This window comes from Coenobita brevimanus, chromosome 101 (assembly GCF_032717465.1).
Source record: "Coenobita brevimanus isolate Jiangsu-jjx chromosome 101, ASM3271746v2, whole genome shotgun sequence".
Taxonomy (NCBI): domain Eukaryota; kingdom Metazoa; phylum Arthropoda; class Malacostraca; order Decapoda; family Coenobitidae; genus Coenobita; species Coenobita brevimanus.
In genome coordinates, this window is record NC_137054.1 from 39,044,390 (window position 1) to 39,064,432 (window position 20,043).

General features: G+C 40.3%; 1 protein-coding gene across 1 annotated transcript in view; it reads left to right on the forward strand.

Moving 5' to 3' along the window:
* The window catches only part of LOC145415010 (protein MON2 homolog), a 1,148,323-nt gene that overhangs the window by 1,038,496 nt on the left and 89,784 nt on the right, over positions 1–20,043 (forward strand). The window contains exon 29 of the mRNA XM_080284427.1: positions 10,824–10,828. Coding sequence (XP_080140553.1) covers positions 10,824–10,828 — 5 coding nt within the window. The remainder of the gene's footprint in view (positions 1–10,823; positions 10,829–20,043) is intronic.

Genomic DNA, 20,043 nt, shown 5'->3' on the forward strand with positions numbered 1-20,043 from the left:
ATTTTACTGAAAGAGAAATTGAATGCCTACAGTGACAATAAACTACTATTACTGAAGGAAACTTGTGGATAAAGACTGTAGATATATATAAGTGTTATATAGTAATAGAAATATGAAGTTTGAGAGGGTTTTATGAATAATAAATGACAGAACACTAGCGGCGAACGATCGCAAATGGGAAGGTCATATCCCCCTCGTAATTTTCATTGCTTTCACAGTGTTTTTTTTTTTTGGAGTATGGATTCCAAACTATTTGAGAATCAGAGAATAGTGTTTCTAGTGATAATATCAGGCTGTGGTAATCATATTACGGGTTGTCTGGAAGTGTAAAGTGGAGACTTTGTTACCCAACTTCAGAGGTCTCCACAAGTCCTACGGTACTCAACGAAGGCTCAACAAACATCCCAGGAGAAAGCTGAAGGTATGTGCCATATGCATATGTAATTTTAATATTATAGGACTAATAACTGATTTTTGGCAAATATTTTTAGAGAGTCTGTCGGAGCACGAATATGCCCGTGGGAGCCACATGTCAAAGCAAAACAAGCTCGCGGTTTGGGGGTTAACACTCACCCAAAGACTCTGTGTTCTCTTCATAACCTTTGTACACTGATGATTGCTGTATAGATGACAATGATTGCTGTAAGATGATGACGATGTGTCATAAAGACTTTGTATTTACTTGTAGTGGAGTTATATATATATTAGACTTATGGACGAGCGGTTGTTATACTTGAGTAGCTTCGTGAGTAGATAATCTTCTTTCCCATTTGTCAGGTAGTGACAGGAGAGGTAAAGAATAGTATGGAACTATTTTTATTTGTCTTGGAAATATTAACAAGTCTCTCACACAGAGCGAAGTATAAAGTAGAGTCCCGCTAGCTATCTCTCTGTCTCGCTCTCTCTGTCTCTCTCTCAAGTTGCTAAGCCCTTCTCCCTGCGACCTGTCTGTTCTATGGCTCGCTTCTTTCTGCCCTCTCTTTCCTAAATTCTGGTGAAACAGGAGACGTATCACGTGTGTTCCTTGTGAGTGGAAAGTTCTAGAAGCCTGTGTGTGAGTATGTGTGTATGTGTGTGTATGGTCAACAAGGCTTTGTTCGCCGGTGGATTGCTGACAACTAACTGCATCATCTCCTTACTGGCCTAACATATTAATACATATTATATACACATTATAATGACCTTATAAGCTAATTAAGTGAAATATATAATATTGTAAAAGTAACATAATTGTATGAATATTGTATACATATAATATTTATAGTAAATAGTGATTATTCAGTAATATTACATTTTAAACAAGTTGTATACATATTTGAATAAATGCATTAAAGTAAATTATTTAACTGTAATACAGTATGTACTTGGGTTATTGTAGTGAAATGCATACATGCAGGAAAAAAAAAAAAAAAAAGTTTAAAATTAAGATTATGGTAAGAGTTATTAATATTTCATTTAAAGATAATGGTACTGGTATGCCATACATGGGTCATTCTTCTATGTATTTTTATTTTTATTTTTCTTTTATATATATATAATTAATACTAAATACAAAATATGTACACTTCATTCAGGGGGGTTAAATTGGATGTTAACTCTCCCCCCACTAAATAATGACTCCAAATTAGCAATTCTTGCATGCATTCTGTGCATTGCGAACAGCAGTACTGCAACTACAATGCACACGATTATAAAGACAGTAGGTGCTGGGCTATACACAAAATATGGGTTGAACATACTCAAACTCAAATCTTCCCGGGGCTTCATTGTTTCATTGATCAGCTGCATAGTTTCAAACTTAGGTGAAGTCAGCTTAATACTTGTGCTCATGTTTAAGTTCATATCAGGCAGTGGGTTGAAATGTTTGTGTGCATGATTGAGAATGGCGTAGTGATTGATGGTGGAATAAGTAGACATGGTTGGTGTAAATACCGCACAGTAGTCTGGTGCTATGTATAATCCTGATGCTGATGTATGAGATGGTGGTATATCTGGACAGACTATGTAAACTGATGTGTTATGAGGGAAATAAAAAAACTGTGAGTGTCCAATGCGTTGATGGTGTACAAGTTTATCTGGAGTAAAAGTGAAGTTGCAATGATGATGAATATTGTCATTTCTGATGATAGCCATTTCACAAGGGACTGTATCAGTAGGCTGAAACGTGAAAATGTACGCAGGACAAAGATGAACAGCATGTAAGGATGTGCGGCACTTTCGTTCAATCGTTGATTCACTTGCGAAAGTGACAGTGTCCCGTCTCTTGGAGACCATGATGAGTTCGGTGTCTGTGTTGATGTTGATGATGACCAAAGTGTTGTTATTTTTATAGGGGAAGGGGTGTATTTGGTATACTGTGAACAGGTCTTCAGTGATGAATGGTACATGAACTACCACTGATGTTGGTGTTAGTGTTGCTTCTAAATACGGGTAATATTGCATGAATTCCCTACTGCGGAACAACAGCTTCAATTTATGTTTATGTATGCCTTGACTAACTATCTGACGTAGCTCATGAACTGGGAGTAAGTCAATTGTGATCTTGCCATCACCAGCATTCGAAATTCCTTGCATAAGTGCCCTGAAACGATCTCTAGTGTTCTCTAATTGTAGTACAATCGTGTCAATATGTTCTGCGATAATGGAGAAGTGTTGGAAAAGTGTAACGTTTCCCTCCATTTCATTTATTTTAGCTACACTCTCGAGAGCTGTTTTCTGCTTGTTTCAGATTTTTCACAATTGTCTTCATTGCTGAGTTCTGTCCTGTGATGAATTTATCTTGGTATGTTAGTACCTGAGCTATCTTATTAAATTTGTTGTTTATTTCTTTAAGGTCATCCTCTGTAGCCAATCCAAAGATGTTCCCAAGAACTGCGCCACCCAGGTCGAACAAACCGCGCTTTTGGCGAGTACGTGTGATGTTGTTCCTGTCGCTCAGTACCTCCGTTCCATAAGATGGGAGATCTTGGATCATGATGAGCATAGTTGACTTTGCCTGTTCTAGTTTCCATTTCGCTAACTTTACCATTTCATTCACTTCCTTGGTGTTATGTGCTTGTGAAACATAATTTCCTATCATGAAGTCCAGAGTTCGCATCGGCGTCGCAAGTCTGTCTAGATAAGTAGGTAATTCATACAAGTAATCTAGACTTATTTCAGTACTCATGACGTCCTTAACGATTGTAGTCGTGGCCGTTGGAGCTATGAGGCATCCTTGTCGTACTATGTGTTTGGGGTCTAAGTGCGCATATCCTCTTGCTATGTAGAGGAGAATCCATAGCATAAGTCCCTTCATCGTAACCTACCGAAAAAAAAAAATCTATTAATTTCCTAATATGGTCATGCTGTGGTCGATGATAGTGATGATGTACGTTACGGTTGATTGTTATTTCATTTATAGAAGGAGTTTAAATTGATATTTAATTCTCGTAAATGATGTACTGTAGATTTGATTGGAACAGTTGCACCTATGCTCGATTGTTTGGTATATGACCTTAATTTCTTTTTGTAATCATTGTTGTTTTCTTGCTTGGTTTCTTGAGGTACGTTCGCCTGTTCGGTTGTATCCGAGGCTGAATAATTATGGGATAATTCCCTTGAAACTCGTTTTAAATGGTCAATATGAACTTGTTTCTCCTCGCCACTTGAAAGTGACTTAATTAAAACTTTGTTTGCTTTTATGTTAATTACTCTGTATGGGCCCTCAAATTTTGGGGATAATTTATTGTCTCTCGTATGAATGACACAGTAAACAATGTCTCCTAAGCTGATAGGTGAATCTTTTGCCTTCTTGTTAAATGCCTCCGTCATTTCTTCCTTGGACTTCGTTAATTGTTTTTTGACTCTTTTGTGAATGTCCTGGAATTCGCGTAAATGGAGTTTAGAGTAATCATCGTAATTGTATATAGGCATGCTGTCACCTTCTAGGAGCTCATATGGTAATTTTTTATCTGTGCCATATATAATGAAATGTGGTGTGTCACCGATGGATTTATTTATAGACCCATTAATTGAGGCTTCTACTCTGGGAATCCAATCATCCCAGCTTGCATAATTTTCACTGAGAATGTGTCGTAGCACATCTAATACTTTTTTATTTTGTCTCTCTACCAACCCATTCGATGCTGGGTGATAGGCCAAGACGTTAACCTTTTTGATGTTGTATCGTTTACATATTTCTTGTAAGATCTCAGAATTAAATTCTCCTCCATTATCACTTATTAGTACCTTTGGGGTAGTAAAGCGACATATTACATTATCTGTTATTGCCTTTGCTACTGTCTCTGCTGTCTCATCTTTAATTGGAGCTAAAATGACATAACGGGAAAAATGATCCGTTGCTACGAATAAGTATAGGTTATTATTGTATGATAATGGCATCTTGAGTAAATCAACAGCGACAACGTCCCATGGTTGATGTGGTACAGGGTAATTTCCCATCGGTGCAGGTGTGATTGGGTATCCTTTGTGTTTCGCACATGATTCGCATCTGTCTATATGATTGTTTATATCTTTTCATAATGAAGGCCAGTAATATAATAGCTGGGCTTGGTTGAATGTCTTATCCTTTCCAGGATGTCCTGCATGTGGGCTGTCGTGTATCAATCGTAATACTTGGGGTATCATGTCATTAGGTACTACCAACTGGTTAGTATTTCTTTGGCGTTTTGGTTGTTTAGAGTTAATTTTGTATAATGTATTATTGACCATTGTGAATTGTTCAAGTGGGACATGCAGTTTGGGTAATTGTATGTTATCTCCACTTTCTAACTTGTATATTACTTTAGACCATATTGGGTCAAGTCTTTGTGCCTTTGCGATATCCTCGTGGTTTGGGATATTTCCTTTGAGATCTAACGCCGTGACCTGAATTGTGTTCGGGTTCCTAGATAATGCGTCAGCTACTATGTTCATTTTACCTTGTATATAATGAATTTGTACATTGTAGTTTTCAACTGTACATTTCCATCTTGCTCTCCTCCCAGAAAGGAGTTCTTCTTTAAACATACCCACCAGTGGTTTATGGTCGGTGAATAAGTGGATTTTGTAACCATATACCAAATCTCGAAACTTTTGTAATGCAAAAACCACTGCAAGTGCCTCTAAGTCTGTAGTGCAATAATTTTTCTCTGCACCTCTTGTTTGTCTGCTGGCAAATGCAATTGGTTGATTTTTTCCTCTTTTATCTTCCTGCATCAGTACAGCCCCTAATCCTTTAACTGATGCGTCTGTACAAATAAGAAATGATTTTGTGTAATCTGGATATGCTAAACAAGTTGCATTTGTTAGTTTAATTTTTAGATTGTTAAATGCCCTTTTTTGTTCTTCTTCCCATTGGAATACAGCATCTTTTTTGAGTAGTTGGAATAGAGGAAAGGCTATATGAGAGAACTGTGGTACGAATGACCTATAGTACCCAGCCAGACCTAAAAATTGTCTAACTTCGTCAGTCGTAGTGGGTTCCGGAAAATCTCTCACTGCCTGTATTTTGTCATCTGTGGTGTGAATACCATCAGAACTTAATTTGTGGCCTAAGAAATTTATTTCCTTGAAGCAAAATTTGCATTTAGAAAGTTTAATTTTTAAACCAGCATCACTAAGCTTTTGTAAGAGTAAGTATAATTTCCTGAGATGATCCTTAATATTCTTCGTTGCGATTATAATATCGTCAAGATAAACAAATATCCCTTGTCCTAAAATTCCGGACAATACGTAATTCATAAGACGCTGGAATGTGCCTGGGGCTGTCCTCAGTCCCATTGGCATTCTTGTATATTGATAATGGCCTCTGTTTGTTGAAAAGGCAGTGTATTTACGTGACTCCTTAGATACCGGAATCTGATAGTAGCCGTTTAGGAGATCGATGGTCGAGAATATATTATTCTCAGGACCAATATTCTGTAGAACATCGCTTAGCAATGGCATGGGAAATCTGTCTGGGATTGTGTGATTATTTAGTTTACGGTAATCTACTACCGCATGCATTTCTCCATTTCATTTGGGCACGAAGAATAAGGGGGCATTCCACGGGGAGACTGAAGGCTCAATAATTCCAAGTTTTAACATTTCATCGACATACTGACTTGCAAGTGTACGTTGGGAGTGTGGTATGCGGTAAGCTGGTACGAAAATTGGTGGTATTTCTGGGTGCACATTAATCATGTGATTAATCAAGTTAGTACACCCTAATTGTTCTCCGGGCAATGCTACGGTGTCCCTGTGTGTTTCCAGCAGGGTTAACAAATCATTTTCTTCATCAAATTCACCTGAGTGAATTAAATTCTCTTTTATTCTTTCTCTATCCGTAGATTTTATCTCACTTGTTACTCCAGCTATAACTATTTCCTTCACAGGGGCGGGACATTTTTCAATATTAACTATGCAAGTTCCCTTTTTCAACTGAACCTCCCCATTCATGTGATTAATTATGAATATCTGAGTTTGCCCTTCGTCGTTCGTATGACATAATGCGTTTTCTACTGACAATCCCTTTACTTTACATAATTCTTCTAAGACAAGAACAGTACTATTCCATAATTTGCTCTTTATGGTAACCTTCATGTATGAATTAGGTGGTATAACTAAATCATTAGTGAGATGGGCTGGAAAAATTGATAACTCAGTACCGTTATCTGGGTCACTAATTCTGGAGGATGGGGTTGGTGGTGGGAGTGGATCTATACACTCATCTGTTTGTGTATGTTTGTTTAAGCCTTTAATATTACCAATTCTTTTTGGCTCTCTTCTACCAATCGGTGAGGGCTCTGAAGTTATTTCCTCCATGAATTCATTATCAAAGTCTATTCCATTCATTTGTGGGAGTATGGTTATGTTCTCAGCTCTCATGGATCTTAAGCCCAGTAACATATGAGCTTTAATTGCTAAGTTTTCAACGATATAGAAAAATGCAGAGAATGGTCTTGTAGTTTCTGTGAAACTGATATTTAATCTTATCATACCCTTCACTGTAATCTCTTGTCCATCTACTGTGTATAAATCTAAATCAGCTTCATCCAGAAAAGTTACTTTCTTTTTATTTTTAAGAATTCTGTGTAGTTCTTCATGTGTTATTAAGTTCACTGGAGAGCCTGTATCTAAAAATAAGGAAATGTTTTGATCCTCACATACAGCTGGTATCAAGATACACTCATTTCCCAACATGCCTCCTATGTGAAGTTTAGCCTTGTTTTTCTTTACGTTTGTTCGTTTTTTGTCATGACTTGGTCTTCCCCCGATTTGAACATAGACACAATTTTTTCTACTGTTTTGCAATCACTGGTCCAGTGCCCTTGGTATCTATGATGCCTACAGTAAGGACCAAATCCTTGTGTCTTTTGTTTGTCCTCTTTTGCCTTGATAAAGCATTCATACCTTGTGTGTCCTGGTTTTGCACAATAATGACATAGAATGGACCTATCCCTTGACTGTGACCTACGAGGTGATTTCCCATAAGAAGTGTTGTTTATGGCGCGAGACCTGCTCGGGCTGCGCGAAAACTTATGAAACTGCCTGTAGGAAGGCGTCTGTGAACGAGGCCTTGTGTTGTTTGGTTGTTTGGTCTGCCTGATTTCTGGTCGCGATCGATTTTGTTCTCTGTTTGGGGTCGGTGTAGATGTTTTCACAGCTGATACTGTCTCAGGTACCCTCATTCTACCAGAATGTGCATGTGTGTCGACCATACCTGCTTTACTGCACTGCATCTCTACCTCGTTCATTAAGTCTAGCAAACACATTCCTGGGGTGTACGCGATCGTCTTGGCGATCTTAAGGGTCCTATCAGGTAATTTACACAAGGCAGCTACATAACCAATGATATCCACGACGAGGTCTGGGGACATCTTTCCATCATCTGTTATCCAATTAGAATTTTCCAAAGTAACTAATAATAATCTCTTGATTGTGGAGACATCAGCAGTTATTTCACTGAGCACATGGTTTGTAGTGTGCTCCCTTACAAGATCTACAATTTTATGTAATTCTGGAATTATACCTGGCAAGAAGTTCATACCTCCAGAAAATTTCTTCAAAAATTCAGTTTTAAATTCATCATATGTCCTAGCTTTATGGAGCTTATCTGAGTGCAATAAATTGCTTGCTGGACATCTTTCCTGGCTTATGCAAGATGAAAAAATAGCAATTTTCTCTTGTTCATCTAGTATGTGGCGCTTGATGAACATTTTTTCGCACTGACTGACTAATGAAATGACATCAATGCGATCTTTGTCTGTGCCAGAGAATTTTGGGGCAGTTTTATCCTCATGATACACAAACACGTGAGGTGTGGTTGTTAGATCAGCGGTATTTGTTTCTTGATTCAGTTTTACTGTTTGCTCTGTTAATTCAACTTGGACGTGTTTATTGTTGTGTGAGGGAATGGTGGAATATGTATGACCAGACCGGTGAACCCTGTTAAGTATATTGGCATACGTGTGCCAGTCAACGACAAAGTCCGCACTTGCTACGTCAGAGGGGGTTTCCCACTCATCATCTGAGACTGCCGTATTTGTTTCTTGATCTTTAGTGTGTGGTGAGGTTTGTACAAGGGGTGGGTTGCCTTGAGGCTCTCTTAATTGTGAGTCTGTTGTTGTGGCAATTTGTGTGTCATCTGGTGTGTTGCCTTGGTGCTCTCTTAATTGTGAGTCTGTTGTTGTGGCAAATTGTGTGTCATCTGGTATTAACGTGGGTGGTGGCAAAAATATTCCTGTCATTAAGATATGGTGTTATAAAATACGCCTCTTGTTTATTTATGTCCTAACAAAATAGATGAGTAAATAAGTTGAAATAAATGATAGATAGTGAGTGTATGAGTGTATATATGGAAATAAGTTAAAAAAAAAATTGAATATAGCTAATTTTAGCACTGAGAAGAAATGAGTAAGTATAATTTTACCCACTTGATACAGATCGTAGAGGTGTGTCGATACAAAAGTCGATCTCGGAAGAAAAATACAGGTTTGATTGAAGATCTCTTGATAATTCTAGTGGTGTGTTGATGGACGATATTACTCAGGAAATTCCATGGCCTGGTGCTTGTGGTGGTTAACAGCTGTCCCAGGCAAACCTCAGCATAGAACGTCGAATTTCCAACTTAACTGTGAAAATAAATGAGTATGAGTAGGAGCTATGTTAATAATGAGTAATGAGTAGTGGGTGAGAGGTGCCTGGTGTCAGTCACACGTTGCTTGGCATGGCAGACTCGCATTGTGATGTTATCTCAGCACATGGTGATGTCGGCTTCCCACACTGGTAGCTGTGGTGAGTAAATGAGTAGCGATGAGTAACTTGAGTGAAGATGAGTGAGTAAGATGAGTTGTGAATATGGACTTGGTATTTGCTTCGTCGTCTTGACCTCTTGACTCCTGCGTCAGCAGTGGAAGTTGGGTGGATGTAGCAGAGAGAGGAGGGTGAGGTCTGGTGGTTATGAGTCGTGTCTCACTCTTCGTTTGTTTGTTCCGTTTTTCTTTGTCGATGTTTTCTCGGTCCTTTTCTCTTGTGATTTACTCGTTGTAGGATGAAGACTGCCGCTACTTGTAGGTGCGTGTAGAAAATTATACAGACGACTCGTAGGGTTGTTACTTGTAGTTGATTGTAGATGGTTGTAGTTCGCTGGTTCGTCGTAGAAGTTGCAAGTTTGTATCAATATATTGTTAAACTACTTGCAAGGCGTCCTGTGACCTCTTCACCTCTGCATCAGCATGATGATCGGGGAGACGGAGGGGGGGTTGGAGAGAACTGTCAGGATCTATTTGTGAGTTGTTTTTTGTGAGAGGTATTCTTGTTTTCAATCTTGATATTTTGTAGGAATTCAATGTTGATTCGTAGACGAGGTTCATATACGTTCGCTGCTACCAAATGTCATAAAGACTTTGTATTTACTTGTAGTGGAGTTATATATATACAGTAACCCCTCCAATATCCGGATCAATAGAGCCATCGGTAGGTTCGGATATTGGTTTCGTCCGGATATTGGGCCCCAGCTTATGGACTTGTACTTATGGACCCTAACTCAGAGAAACACCTATACAACTCCCTCCGGACATGCATAGCACCTATTTAACACCCAAATCACACCAATAAGGCACATAAATGACTGAGATAAATGCAAAAGAAACATAAAATGTGGGTTAGAAGTATGTTCATACATTAATAAACATTCTGGTACTTATGGACTCTAACCGAACCTAACTCTGAAAAACACATTCCTACTGCACATGCATGAGGTAAGTATAGTATTGGAAAAAAGTACAGTATGACACATTCTGGTAAGTATAGTATGGAAAAAAGTACAATATGAAACATTCTGGCTACTTACAGCAAGTCCCTGGCCACCTCGATGAATAACCGCCTCCTCTCGGACTCTGACAGTAAGAACGATTTCCTGAAGCACTTGCAGTACACTCTTCCTGAAGTCTTGCACTGAACTTAGTCAATAACACACAGAAGTCCGTTCTCTTCACAGTGTTCACTTTAGTCCAAATAATGTTCCATTAAATTTTAGTGTTGCACATTAACTTTTCCCAAGTTTTATTTTATTTTCCAAAGCCAAAACAAAGAAGGTTAGTTACGTTAAATTTCTTTTCTACTGAGTCTTTTCTCTCATTTCGAAAACCTTAACACAACACACCTTTTTTTTCACTGCACAACACTCAAAATTCCCGTGTGGTCTAGTGGAGAAGTTCTTGCTGTTTATTCACTGTCAGAGTCTGAGAGTATCACTGGCAGGCGACCAAGGGGTGCATCGTTGGGTCGTGGTGATGGCGTACCAACTACAGAAGACTCTGAAGATAGCCGCAAACTCACATCGAGCGGTGACTCCACTGTAGCTGATGTGCTGGGCTGTGGCTCGGAGCATGAGGGCCTGTCTTGGGGAGGCAACGGAGTGGAACCAGGGCTTGGCACAGTGGGGGTCACGGGCCTGAAAAAACTGTCAATTGTTGACTGACGCAAGAACCGACGATTCTGGTGATTGATGATGCGCTGCCGGAAAACACGCACTTCCTCCACGAGTCCCAAGGGCCCCATCTCCCTGTCGCAGTCCGGGTGTTCCAGGTAGTCTAGGACGAACTCTTGATGTTCCCGGAGTGCGCTCAGCTTGGGGATGGCTGGAGTAGTGTCCTGCTGAGAGGAGTCCGCATCATCATCGCCTTCGTCATCGGAATCTTCAAGTTCGGGACTGACACCAGCAACCGAAGACGCGATCTCGATATCAGACCACGTCTGATACCCAGGATCGCCCTCGTCATTGTCCAACCACTCACGAACATCGTCCACATCAGCATCGTCGCCGTGCGTACGTAGCCGTGCATGGAAGTCATCCACGTCAAACCCTAGGAAATTGTACTCCACATCTGTTCCGAGAAGCAGACGAGACTAACCATTTTCAAGAGTTTTCACAGGGACTTCCTTCCATGCACTAGCCCAGTTGTACAGCGCAGACTTGATGTTGTAGCGGCGAAGGTTTTCCAAAGTCCGCTTGCCTCGAGTGTCACGTCCTTCCCTGCGCTCGTCCTCGTCCTCGAGAAAAACCATCACCTCGTCCAGGAACTTCCGACGGTACAGGCGCTTTGTTGCCACGATCACTCCTTGGTCCATGGGTTGAATGAGAGCAGTCGTATTAGGTGGCAGAAACATGCACCTAATACGGCCATTCTCAGCAACCAAGTCCTTGTCGCACGGGTGGGCAGGTGCATTGTCGAGGAGAAGGAGAGCCTTTACCTGGTCGCGAGGAATTCCCAGTGTCTTCGTCTGGTGCTGGACGACCTCCTTGACGAAGTGACGGTGAAACCAGTCTTTGAAAATCACAGCTGTGAACCATGCTTTCAAAGAATGGTACCATATGACAGGAAGGACATCCATCACCCCACGAAGGCACCGAGGCTGCTTTGCACGGCCAACAATAACGGGCTTAAGCCGGTGCATGCCGTTAGCATTGGCACAACACAAAGTAGATATCCGTTCCTTAGAAAGCTTGCGGCCAGGTACACGCTTCTCCGTCTCATCGGCTAGAGTGTTCGTTGGCACCGAGCGATAGAATAGGCCAGTTTCGTCAGCGTTATAGACTTGACCGAGAGTGAGGCCCTCCCTGTCGATCAAGCCTTTCACCTTGTGCCGAAACTCGTCCACTCCATCCTCGTTAGCGTCCAATGCTTCGCCATGTGCTTTACGGTTAGTAAGGCCATGTCGCAACTTGAACGCGAAGAGCCAACCCTCGGATGCCTTGAAGTCTAGGGCGTCGTGAAGCCTTGCAAACTTCTCAGCAGCAGCCTTCAGCTCCGTTCCACGTATCATCACACCAGCTGCACGTTGCTGTCGATACCAAATCAACGTGGAGCGGTCGATTTCTGCATACTTGGGGGTAAACATAACCTTCCTCTCCACGTTGCGTTTGCTTCTCGACGAGAAGTCAGCCGTGTACTGCATGAGCTTGTCTCGGGAACGCTTGATATCGAACAAAGTTGACCGGGCCAGGTTGAACTCGCGGAGAATGTGTGAAGAAGACCAACCCGCATCAACTTTCTCCAATATCTCCCGTTTCTTCTCCAGAGTCAACACCACTCTCTTCCTTTTCTCAGGAGGCGGGGCCATCATCACACACACTAAGAGGAGGGCAGAGAGCAGCAGGAGGCCTTGCAGCAAGTACGGCACCACCACAAAAGCGAGCACGTGGGCAGCCATGGCGAAGAGCGTAGGTCCAGTCGCGGTGAGAGACAGGCGGGAAGTGGGGAGGATGCAGCGGCGCTCTATCGGACGTCGGAGGAATGATGAACCAAAACAATGCTCTCACGCGGCGCGCGCGGCAAGTTCAAATTACGGACGGCAAAAAATTGACTTTTTTAAATTTTTTTTTGGATTTTTGGACCGTTTTGGGAATGTTTGATCCCAGGATGATAAGGTTCGGTTAGTGGGGATGTTTGGTTATTGGGCGTCCGGATATTAGAGTGATTACTGTATTAGACTTATGGACGAGCGGTTGTTATACTTGAGTAGCTTCGTGAGTAGATAATCTTCCCACAGAAGGAAGCTAGCGATAGAACAGAGAGGTCGCAGGGAGAAGGGCTTAGCAACTTGAGAGAGAGACAGAGAGAGCGAGACAGAGAGATAGCTAGCGGGACTCTACTTTATACTTCGCTCTGTGTGAGAGACTTGTTAATATTTCCAAGACAACTAAAAATAGTCCCATACTATTCTTTACCTCTCCTGTCACTACATGACAAATGGGAAAGAAGATTATCTACCTACAAAGCTACTCAAGTATAACAACCGCTCGTCCACAAGTCTATATATATATAACTCCACTACAAGTAACTACAAAGTCTTTTATGACATTTGGTAGCAGCGAACATATACGAACCTCGTCTACGAATCAACATTGAATTCCTACAAAATATCAAGATTGAAAACAAGAATACCTCTCACAACCAACAACTCACAAATAGCTCCTGACAGTTCTCTCCAACCCCCCCTCCGTCTCCCCGATCATCATGCTGATGCAGAGGTGCAGAGGTCACAGAACGCCTTGCAAGTAGTTTAACAAAGTACTGATACAAGCAATCTTGCAATTTCTACGACGAACCAACGAACTACAACCATCTACAATCAACTACAAGTAACAACTCTACGAGTTGTCTGTATAATCTTCTACACACACCTACAAGTAGCGGCAGTCTTCATCCTACAACGAGTAAATCACAAGAAAAAAGGACTGAGAAAACATCGAGGAAGAAAAACGGAACAAACAAACGAAGAGTGAGACACGACTCATAACTCATCCTACTCACTCATCTTCACTCAAGTTACTCATCGTTACTCATTTACTCACAACAGCTACCAGTGTGGGAAGTCGACATCATCATGCGTGCTTGCTGAAAAGACGCCACGTCAGTCAACTCACCACTTACACCACCACTAACACCATTCCCACCACGGTAAAAATTAGTGAGTTACATAGTTACTTCATTTATACAATACACAGTGATAGACAATAAGCTTCTGCACAAACATATAAAACGTGCTGTATAGTTACAGCTTAAATACACATACTTACTTCAGTCATCTGCATAACTCAAACACTAAATAATCACCAACAATAAATATTCTAGACTGTCTGATCAGCTAGTCAGGTCAGGTGCGGGTAAGGGGATGGGTCTGTTATGATGTGGCAGGGGTAAACCAGTTCTGCTGTCGGGCCCTGCTGCGGATGTCACTGATTGCATTGCCCAGTTGACCCTTGTGCGGTGTGGTGCGGTGAGGATCTGTCCGTTCTCCCCTTTGGGGCTAAGATGCGAATGAATGTGTTTGAATGGATGAGTAAATGGAGAGTGAGTCGTCCTGTCTCGGCTACCTCCCTTTCCTTGGGGGAAGCAGCCTAGGTATATAGATATAGATAGATAGTATATATTCATTCATTTTTTATAACATTTATTTACTACCAACGAGTGTTACCATTTATACCTACATAAAATACGTATTTCATACATACAGCTATACATTATTATATCTACAAAGTAATAAAGAAAATATACCATCACAGTTACTCAGTGAGCGATTAAAAGAACTGTATTAAACATTTATTAATTCAAACTACCTAGTGGAAACAGATAAATTAAGTTACAAGGAAAACCAGAAGAAAAAAAAAAAATGGCCAACACAAATGACGTTAGCAAGAGTGAACATCTTCAACACAGTCGTGAAGACAAAGATTTCCACACAGTACTGACACACATATTACCCACGATAGGTACAAGTGAACAACAAGTCAGTGTATATAATTAATACTGTATATAGTGTATATATATATTTTTTTTTATATAAAATAACAAAATATGGGACTATATAATATCATTTTCAATAATATCTGTGCAATATAAACTAAACTTTAAAAAAGTATCCCAAGGAAATTAGCCAGTAATTATGCAACCACGAACAACATGGAAAAAGCGTACACAAGCGAAGAAAAACAAACTATAGAAAATCAATACATACAAAAAAAAAAAAAAAGAAAGAAAGAAAGAAAAAGTAAGAAAGAAAAAAGAGAAATAGAGTAAGATCACATAACAAACAAATGAAAATAAGTGTAAGTGTTACTGCAAATGCCAAAATACCACAAACTACAAAAAAAAAAAAAAAAAAAAGCAAAAGGTTGTCTCCACAAGCTAGTGGCATGGCACATCATATCATCGACCGCAGCATATGTTAGGACCGCAATTATTACAATTATGTAACGACAAACGATTGCATTATGTTACACTTATTACAATTATGTGACTGCAAATGATATGTAACAATTATGTAACGACAAACGATTGCATTATGTTACACTTGCTACAATTATGTAACTACAAACAATATGTAACAATTATGTAACGACAAACGATTGCATTATGTTACACTTATTACAATTATGTAACTACAAACGATATGTAACAATTATGTAACGACAAACGATTGCATTATGTAACACTTGCTACAATTATGTAACTACAAACAATATGTACCATTTATGTAACAGTTGTATTAACAAGTTGTAACTTTTATGTAACTTTAACCACAATTATGTAACTACAAACAATATGTAACAATTATGTAACGACAAACGATTGCATTATGTTACACTTTGCCAATTAACAGTTGCATTAACAAGATGTAACTTTTATGTAACTTTAACTACAGTTATAAGGCCAAGACACTTATGTAACAGTTGCATTAACAAAATGTAACTACAATTATAAGGCCAACACAGTTATGCATTTCACTACAATAACCCAAGTACATACTGTATTACAGTTAAATAATTTACTTTTAATGCATTTATTCAAATATGTATACAACTTGTTTAAAATGTAATATTACTGAATAATCACTATTTGCTATAAATATTATATGTATACAATATTCATACAATTATGTTTTTTTCATTCATTCATTCATTGCCAGACGCCATGTATCCCAAACGGGGTGGCCAAGGGCATAGAGTTAATTGTTTTACAGGGAGGGGCACTAATCCTCCACCAACCCCACTTGACACGTAGGGAGAACGTATGTTACTTTTACAATATTATGTATTTCACTTAATTAGCTTATAAGTTTATTATAATGTGTATATAATATGTATTAATATGTTAGGACTATTAACTGTTGATGGTACGCCATTTTCGCGTGACCGAGCAATATGTTAGGACTCCATATTATAATTACAAATCATAATAGATAGATAGATAAATAGATAGATAGAGAGACAGATAGAAGCAGGGAGTCAGATGATGAGAAGGTATTGTGTCTGCGAGAATCGAGCAATGCTAAACATGCTTACACACTCTTAACTCAAGGAATGCTTTATAGGCACACGACAGCGCCTACTGACCATATACACACATACACACATACTCACACACAGGCTTCTAGAACTTTCCATCCACAAGGAACACACATGATACGTCTCCTGTTTCACCAGAATTTAAGAAAGAGAGACAGAAGGAAGCTAGCGATAGAACAGAGAGGTCGCAGGTGCAGTTCCTACAGTGCTAATGCGGTGAGGCGACAAGATGTGTGGCGGCACTGTAGATAAGCTGTGAGTCTAGTCTGACCCTTCTGACAGGACACCAGATAACACCTTATGCTCTCTCTTTGGCTTAGAAGGATTGCTTTTATCCTTTATTTGTTTCTTAGGAGCCATTTTTCACTTACACAATGAAGTACAGTACAGTTGTAAACACAAGAAGGGCGACGACTACGTAAGTAATGAACTGATTAGTGTTTACAATAAGGCTGGTGGAGTGGCGGGAATGCCTGTGAGTGCGGGTATGCTAACTGTTTTTTTTTTTTTTTTTTAATGCGAGGAAGAAGGAACCAAAGGCCATGAGCCCGCAGTAACAGTTCCCTCCAAGAGAAAAACAAAATACAATAGAGAGCCAAATTCAAGATCCGATCATTTTGAGATGCCTGGACACACTACGTTTGAAAGACTGGAGATCATAGGCAGCAGGAAATACAGACAGAGGGAGACAGTTCCAGAGCTGACCTGTTGCATAAATGAAAGACTGGGAGTAACGGTTAACTCTTGCATTAGAGAGTTGGACAGAAAAGGGATGAGAGTTCGCTGCCAGACGGGTGCTATGCGCCCGTCGTAGAGGTGGAGGAATGCAAGCAGACAGTTCAGAGGAGCAGTGACCATTAAAATAGCAATAGAAAAGAGATAAAGATGCAACAGTGCGGCAAAGAGACAGAGGTTGAAGGGAGTCAGTAAGAGGAGGAGAGTTAATGAGACGAAAAGCCTTTGACTCCACCCTATTGAGAAGAGCTGTATGTGGGGAGCCTCCCCACACATGAGAGTTGTACTCCACACAGGGGCGGATAAAATCCCTGTATAGAGTCAACAATTGTGCAGGGGTAAAGAAAGAGCGGAGTCGGCTTAGCACACCCAATCTCTTGGAAGCAGATTTTACAAGAGATGTAATATGATCTTTCTAAGATAAGTCCCGAGTAAATGAAACCCCAAGCATGTTCAAGGATGATGCAGGATTAAGCTGAATATTATTAAACATTAGTGGGTATACCTGTGGAAGATTTTGTCGGGTTGATAGGTGTAAGAACTGAGTCTTAGATGCATTAAAGACAACCATATTATTTTTACCCCAGTCAGAGATATGAGCCAAGTCAGACATTAGGTGTGCCATAGCCTCATCCCTTGTTTCTTGAAGTAACTGTTGAGATGGGCGTTGCAGGAACCGAATGGAAAGGTGAAGGGTGGAGTCATCAGCGTATGAGTGGATAGGGTTAGATGTACAGCTTAGAAGATCATTGATGAATAAAAGGAAGAGAGTTGGTGATAGGACAGAGCCCTGAGGAACACCACTGTTGATAGATCTAGGAGAAGAACGATGGCCGTCTACAACAGCGGCTATAGAATGACCAGAAAGGAAGCTAGCGATGAAGGCACAGATAGAAGGATAGAAACCGTAGGAGGGCAGTTTGGAAATTAAAGATTTATGCCAGACTCGATCGAAAGCCCCTGAGATGTCAAGTGCAATGGCAAAGCTTTCGCCAAAGTCCCGAAAGGAGGATGACCAGGAATCTGAAAGGTAGGTGAGAAGATCGCCAGTGGAGCGTCCCTGACGGAACCCATACTGACGATCGGAAAGAAGGTTGTGATAGGAAAGATGCCTTAAAATTTTTCTGTTAAGAATTGACTCGAAAACTTTTGAAATACAGGACGTTAAAGCAATTGGACGATAGTTGGAGGGTTGGGAGTGGTCACCCTTCTTTGGGACTGGCTGAATGAGAGCAAACTTCCAGCAAGAAGGAAAGGTACAAGTTGACAGACAAAGGCGAAATAGTTTGCCTAGGCAGGGTGTAAGCACAGAAGCACAGTTCTTGAGAACAACAGGAGGGACCCCATCAGGCCCATATGCCTTGTTATTACTGAGGCCAGTGATGGCAGAAAATACATCAACTGAAGAAATTTTAATGTCAGCCATGAGGAAGTCAGAGGGGGGAAGTGATGGAGGAACAGCACCGGAATCATCTAAGGTGGAATTGGAGGAGAAAGTCTGTGTGAAGAGATCTGCTTTATCAGTAGAAGAAATAGCTACAGATCCATCAGAGTAGAAAAGAGGAGGGAAGGATGATGAGGTAAAGTTGTTAGAAAGATTTTTGGCAAGGTGCCAGAAGGAGCGGGAAGAATTCGAGTTGGAGAGTTGAGAACATTTAGTATGGATGAAATTATTTTTAGTAGAGCGAAGAACAGACTTAGCACGATTCCGGGCAGAAACATAAAGATGATGTGATTCAGGGGTGGGTTGGCTCCGGTACCTTTTGTAGGCCTTCTCCTTGTTGCGGACAGCATTAGAACAAGCGTGATTAAACCAAGGCTTTCTTGCGTTAGTCAAAGGATATGAGAAAGGAATGTATGCTTCCATGCCCGAGAGAATAACCTCTGTAATGCACAAGGCACACTCAGATGGCTCACGGCCATGGAAGCAATAATCATTCCAGGGAAAATCAAAGAAGTACAGGTAACTCGCACGGAACACGATCTCACGGAACGCGCTCGCAGTTATACACGGTAAGGGCTGGGATACATATAAGACAACGTAAGATTAAAAAACCATTATGAAAACTACAAATTAACGCAGGAGAGGCCTTTGAAAGATCAAATCCTCGAACGTCACTGCAGCGCGCGGTTTGTTTTGATTACGTGACGATCTAGGCGGGAAATTATTCAGTGAGTGAGACATTCCCGAGTACAGTAGCACAGTATTTGTAAGTTAAATATTTACAGTACTGTACTGTTCTGGTAAGTTTATGTGCAACTAAAAGTACTATTAAATAACGTTAAAGCAAGAAATGAAGTCTTATAACCAGTTTACCTGATAGGCGTCAGAATATTGCCTTTTTTATTTGTTCGTTTTTTCCACAGTGCTGTTCAGTATTTGTAAGTTAAATATTTACTGTTCTCGTATGTACTGTACTTGTAAGCACTTAAATAAAGTTAAATCATTAAATAAAGCCTTGTAACCAGATAACCCGAATTATATGATTACCCATGATCGGCGTCGGAATATTGCCTTTTTTGTTTGTTCGTTAAACTCTTACTGTACTGCTTTTCTACAGTACTGTATTTGTAAGTTAAATGTTTACTGTTCTGGTATGTACTTGTAAGCAATTAAAGCATTAAATAAAGCCTTGTAACCAGTTAACCTGATTTATATGATTACCCATGATCGGCGTCGGAATATTGCCTTTTTTTTGTTTGTTCGTTAAAGACTTATAATAAGAGAAAAATACATTTTTGTCTTGGTATCTTTACCTATTTGCTCAGGTTTGCTGTAATGGTTTGCAACTTGTAGAAAACTGTGAAAACTTTCGGGAAGTGAACGAAAATCTGGGACATGACCTTGACTTCACCGTCTCATCATCTCAATTCTCATGTATCATCTGTCAGTTCACCACCGGCTATCGTGATGAGTGGATGTACGATTTTTTCGCTCGTGGCCATGCCTAACCACACATAGTAACACCCATTATCTCGACCCAGACAGAAAATAC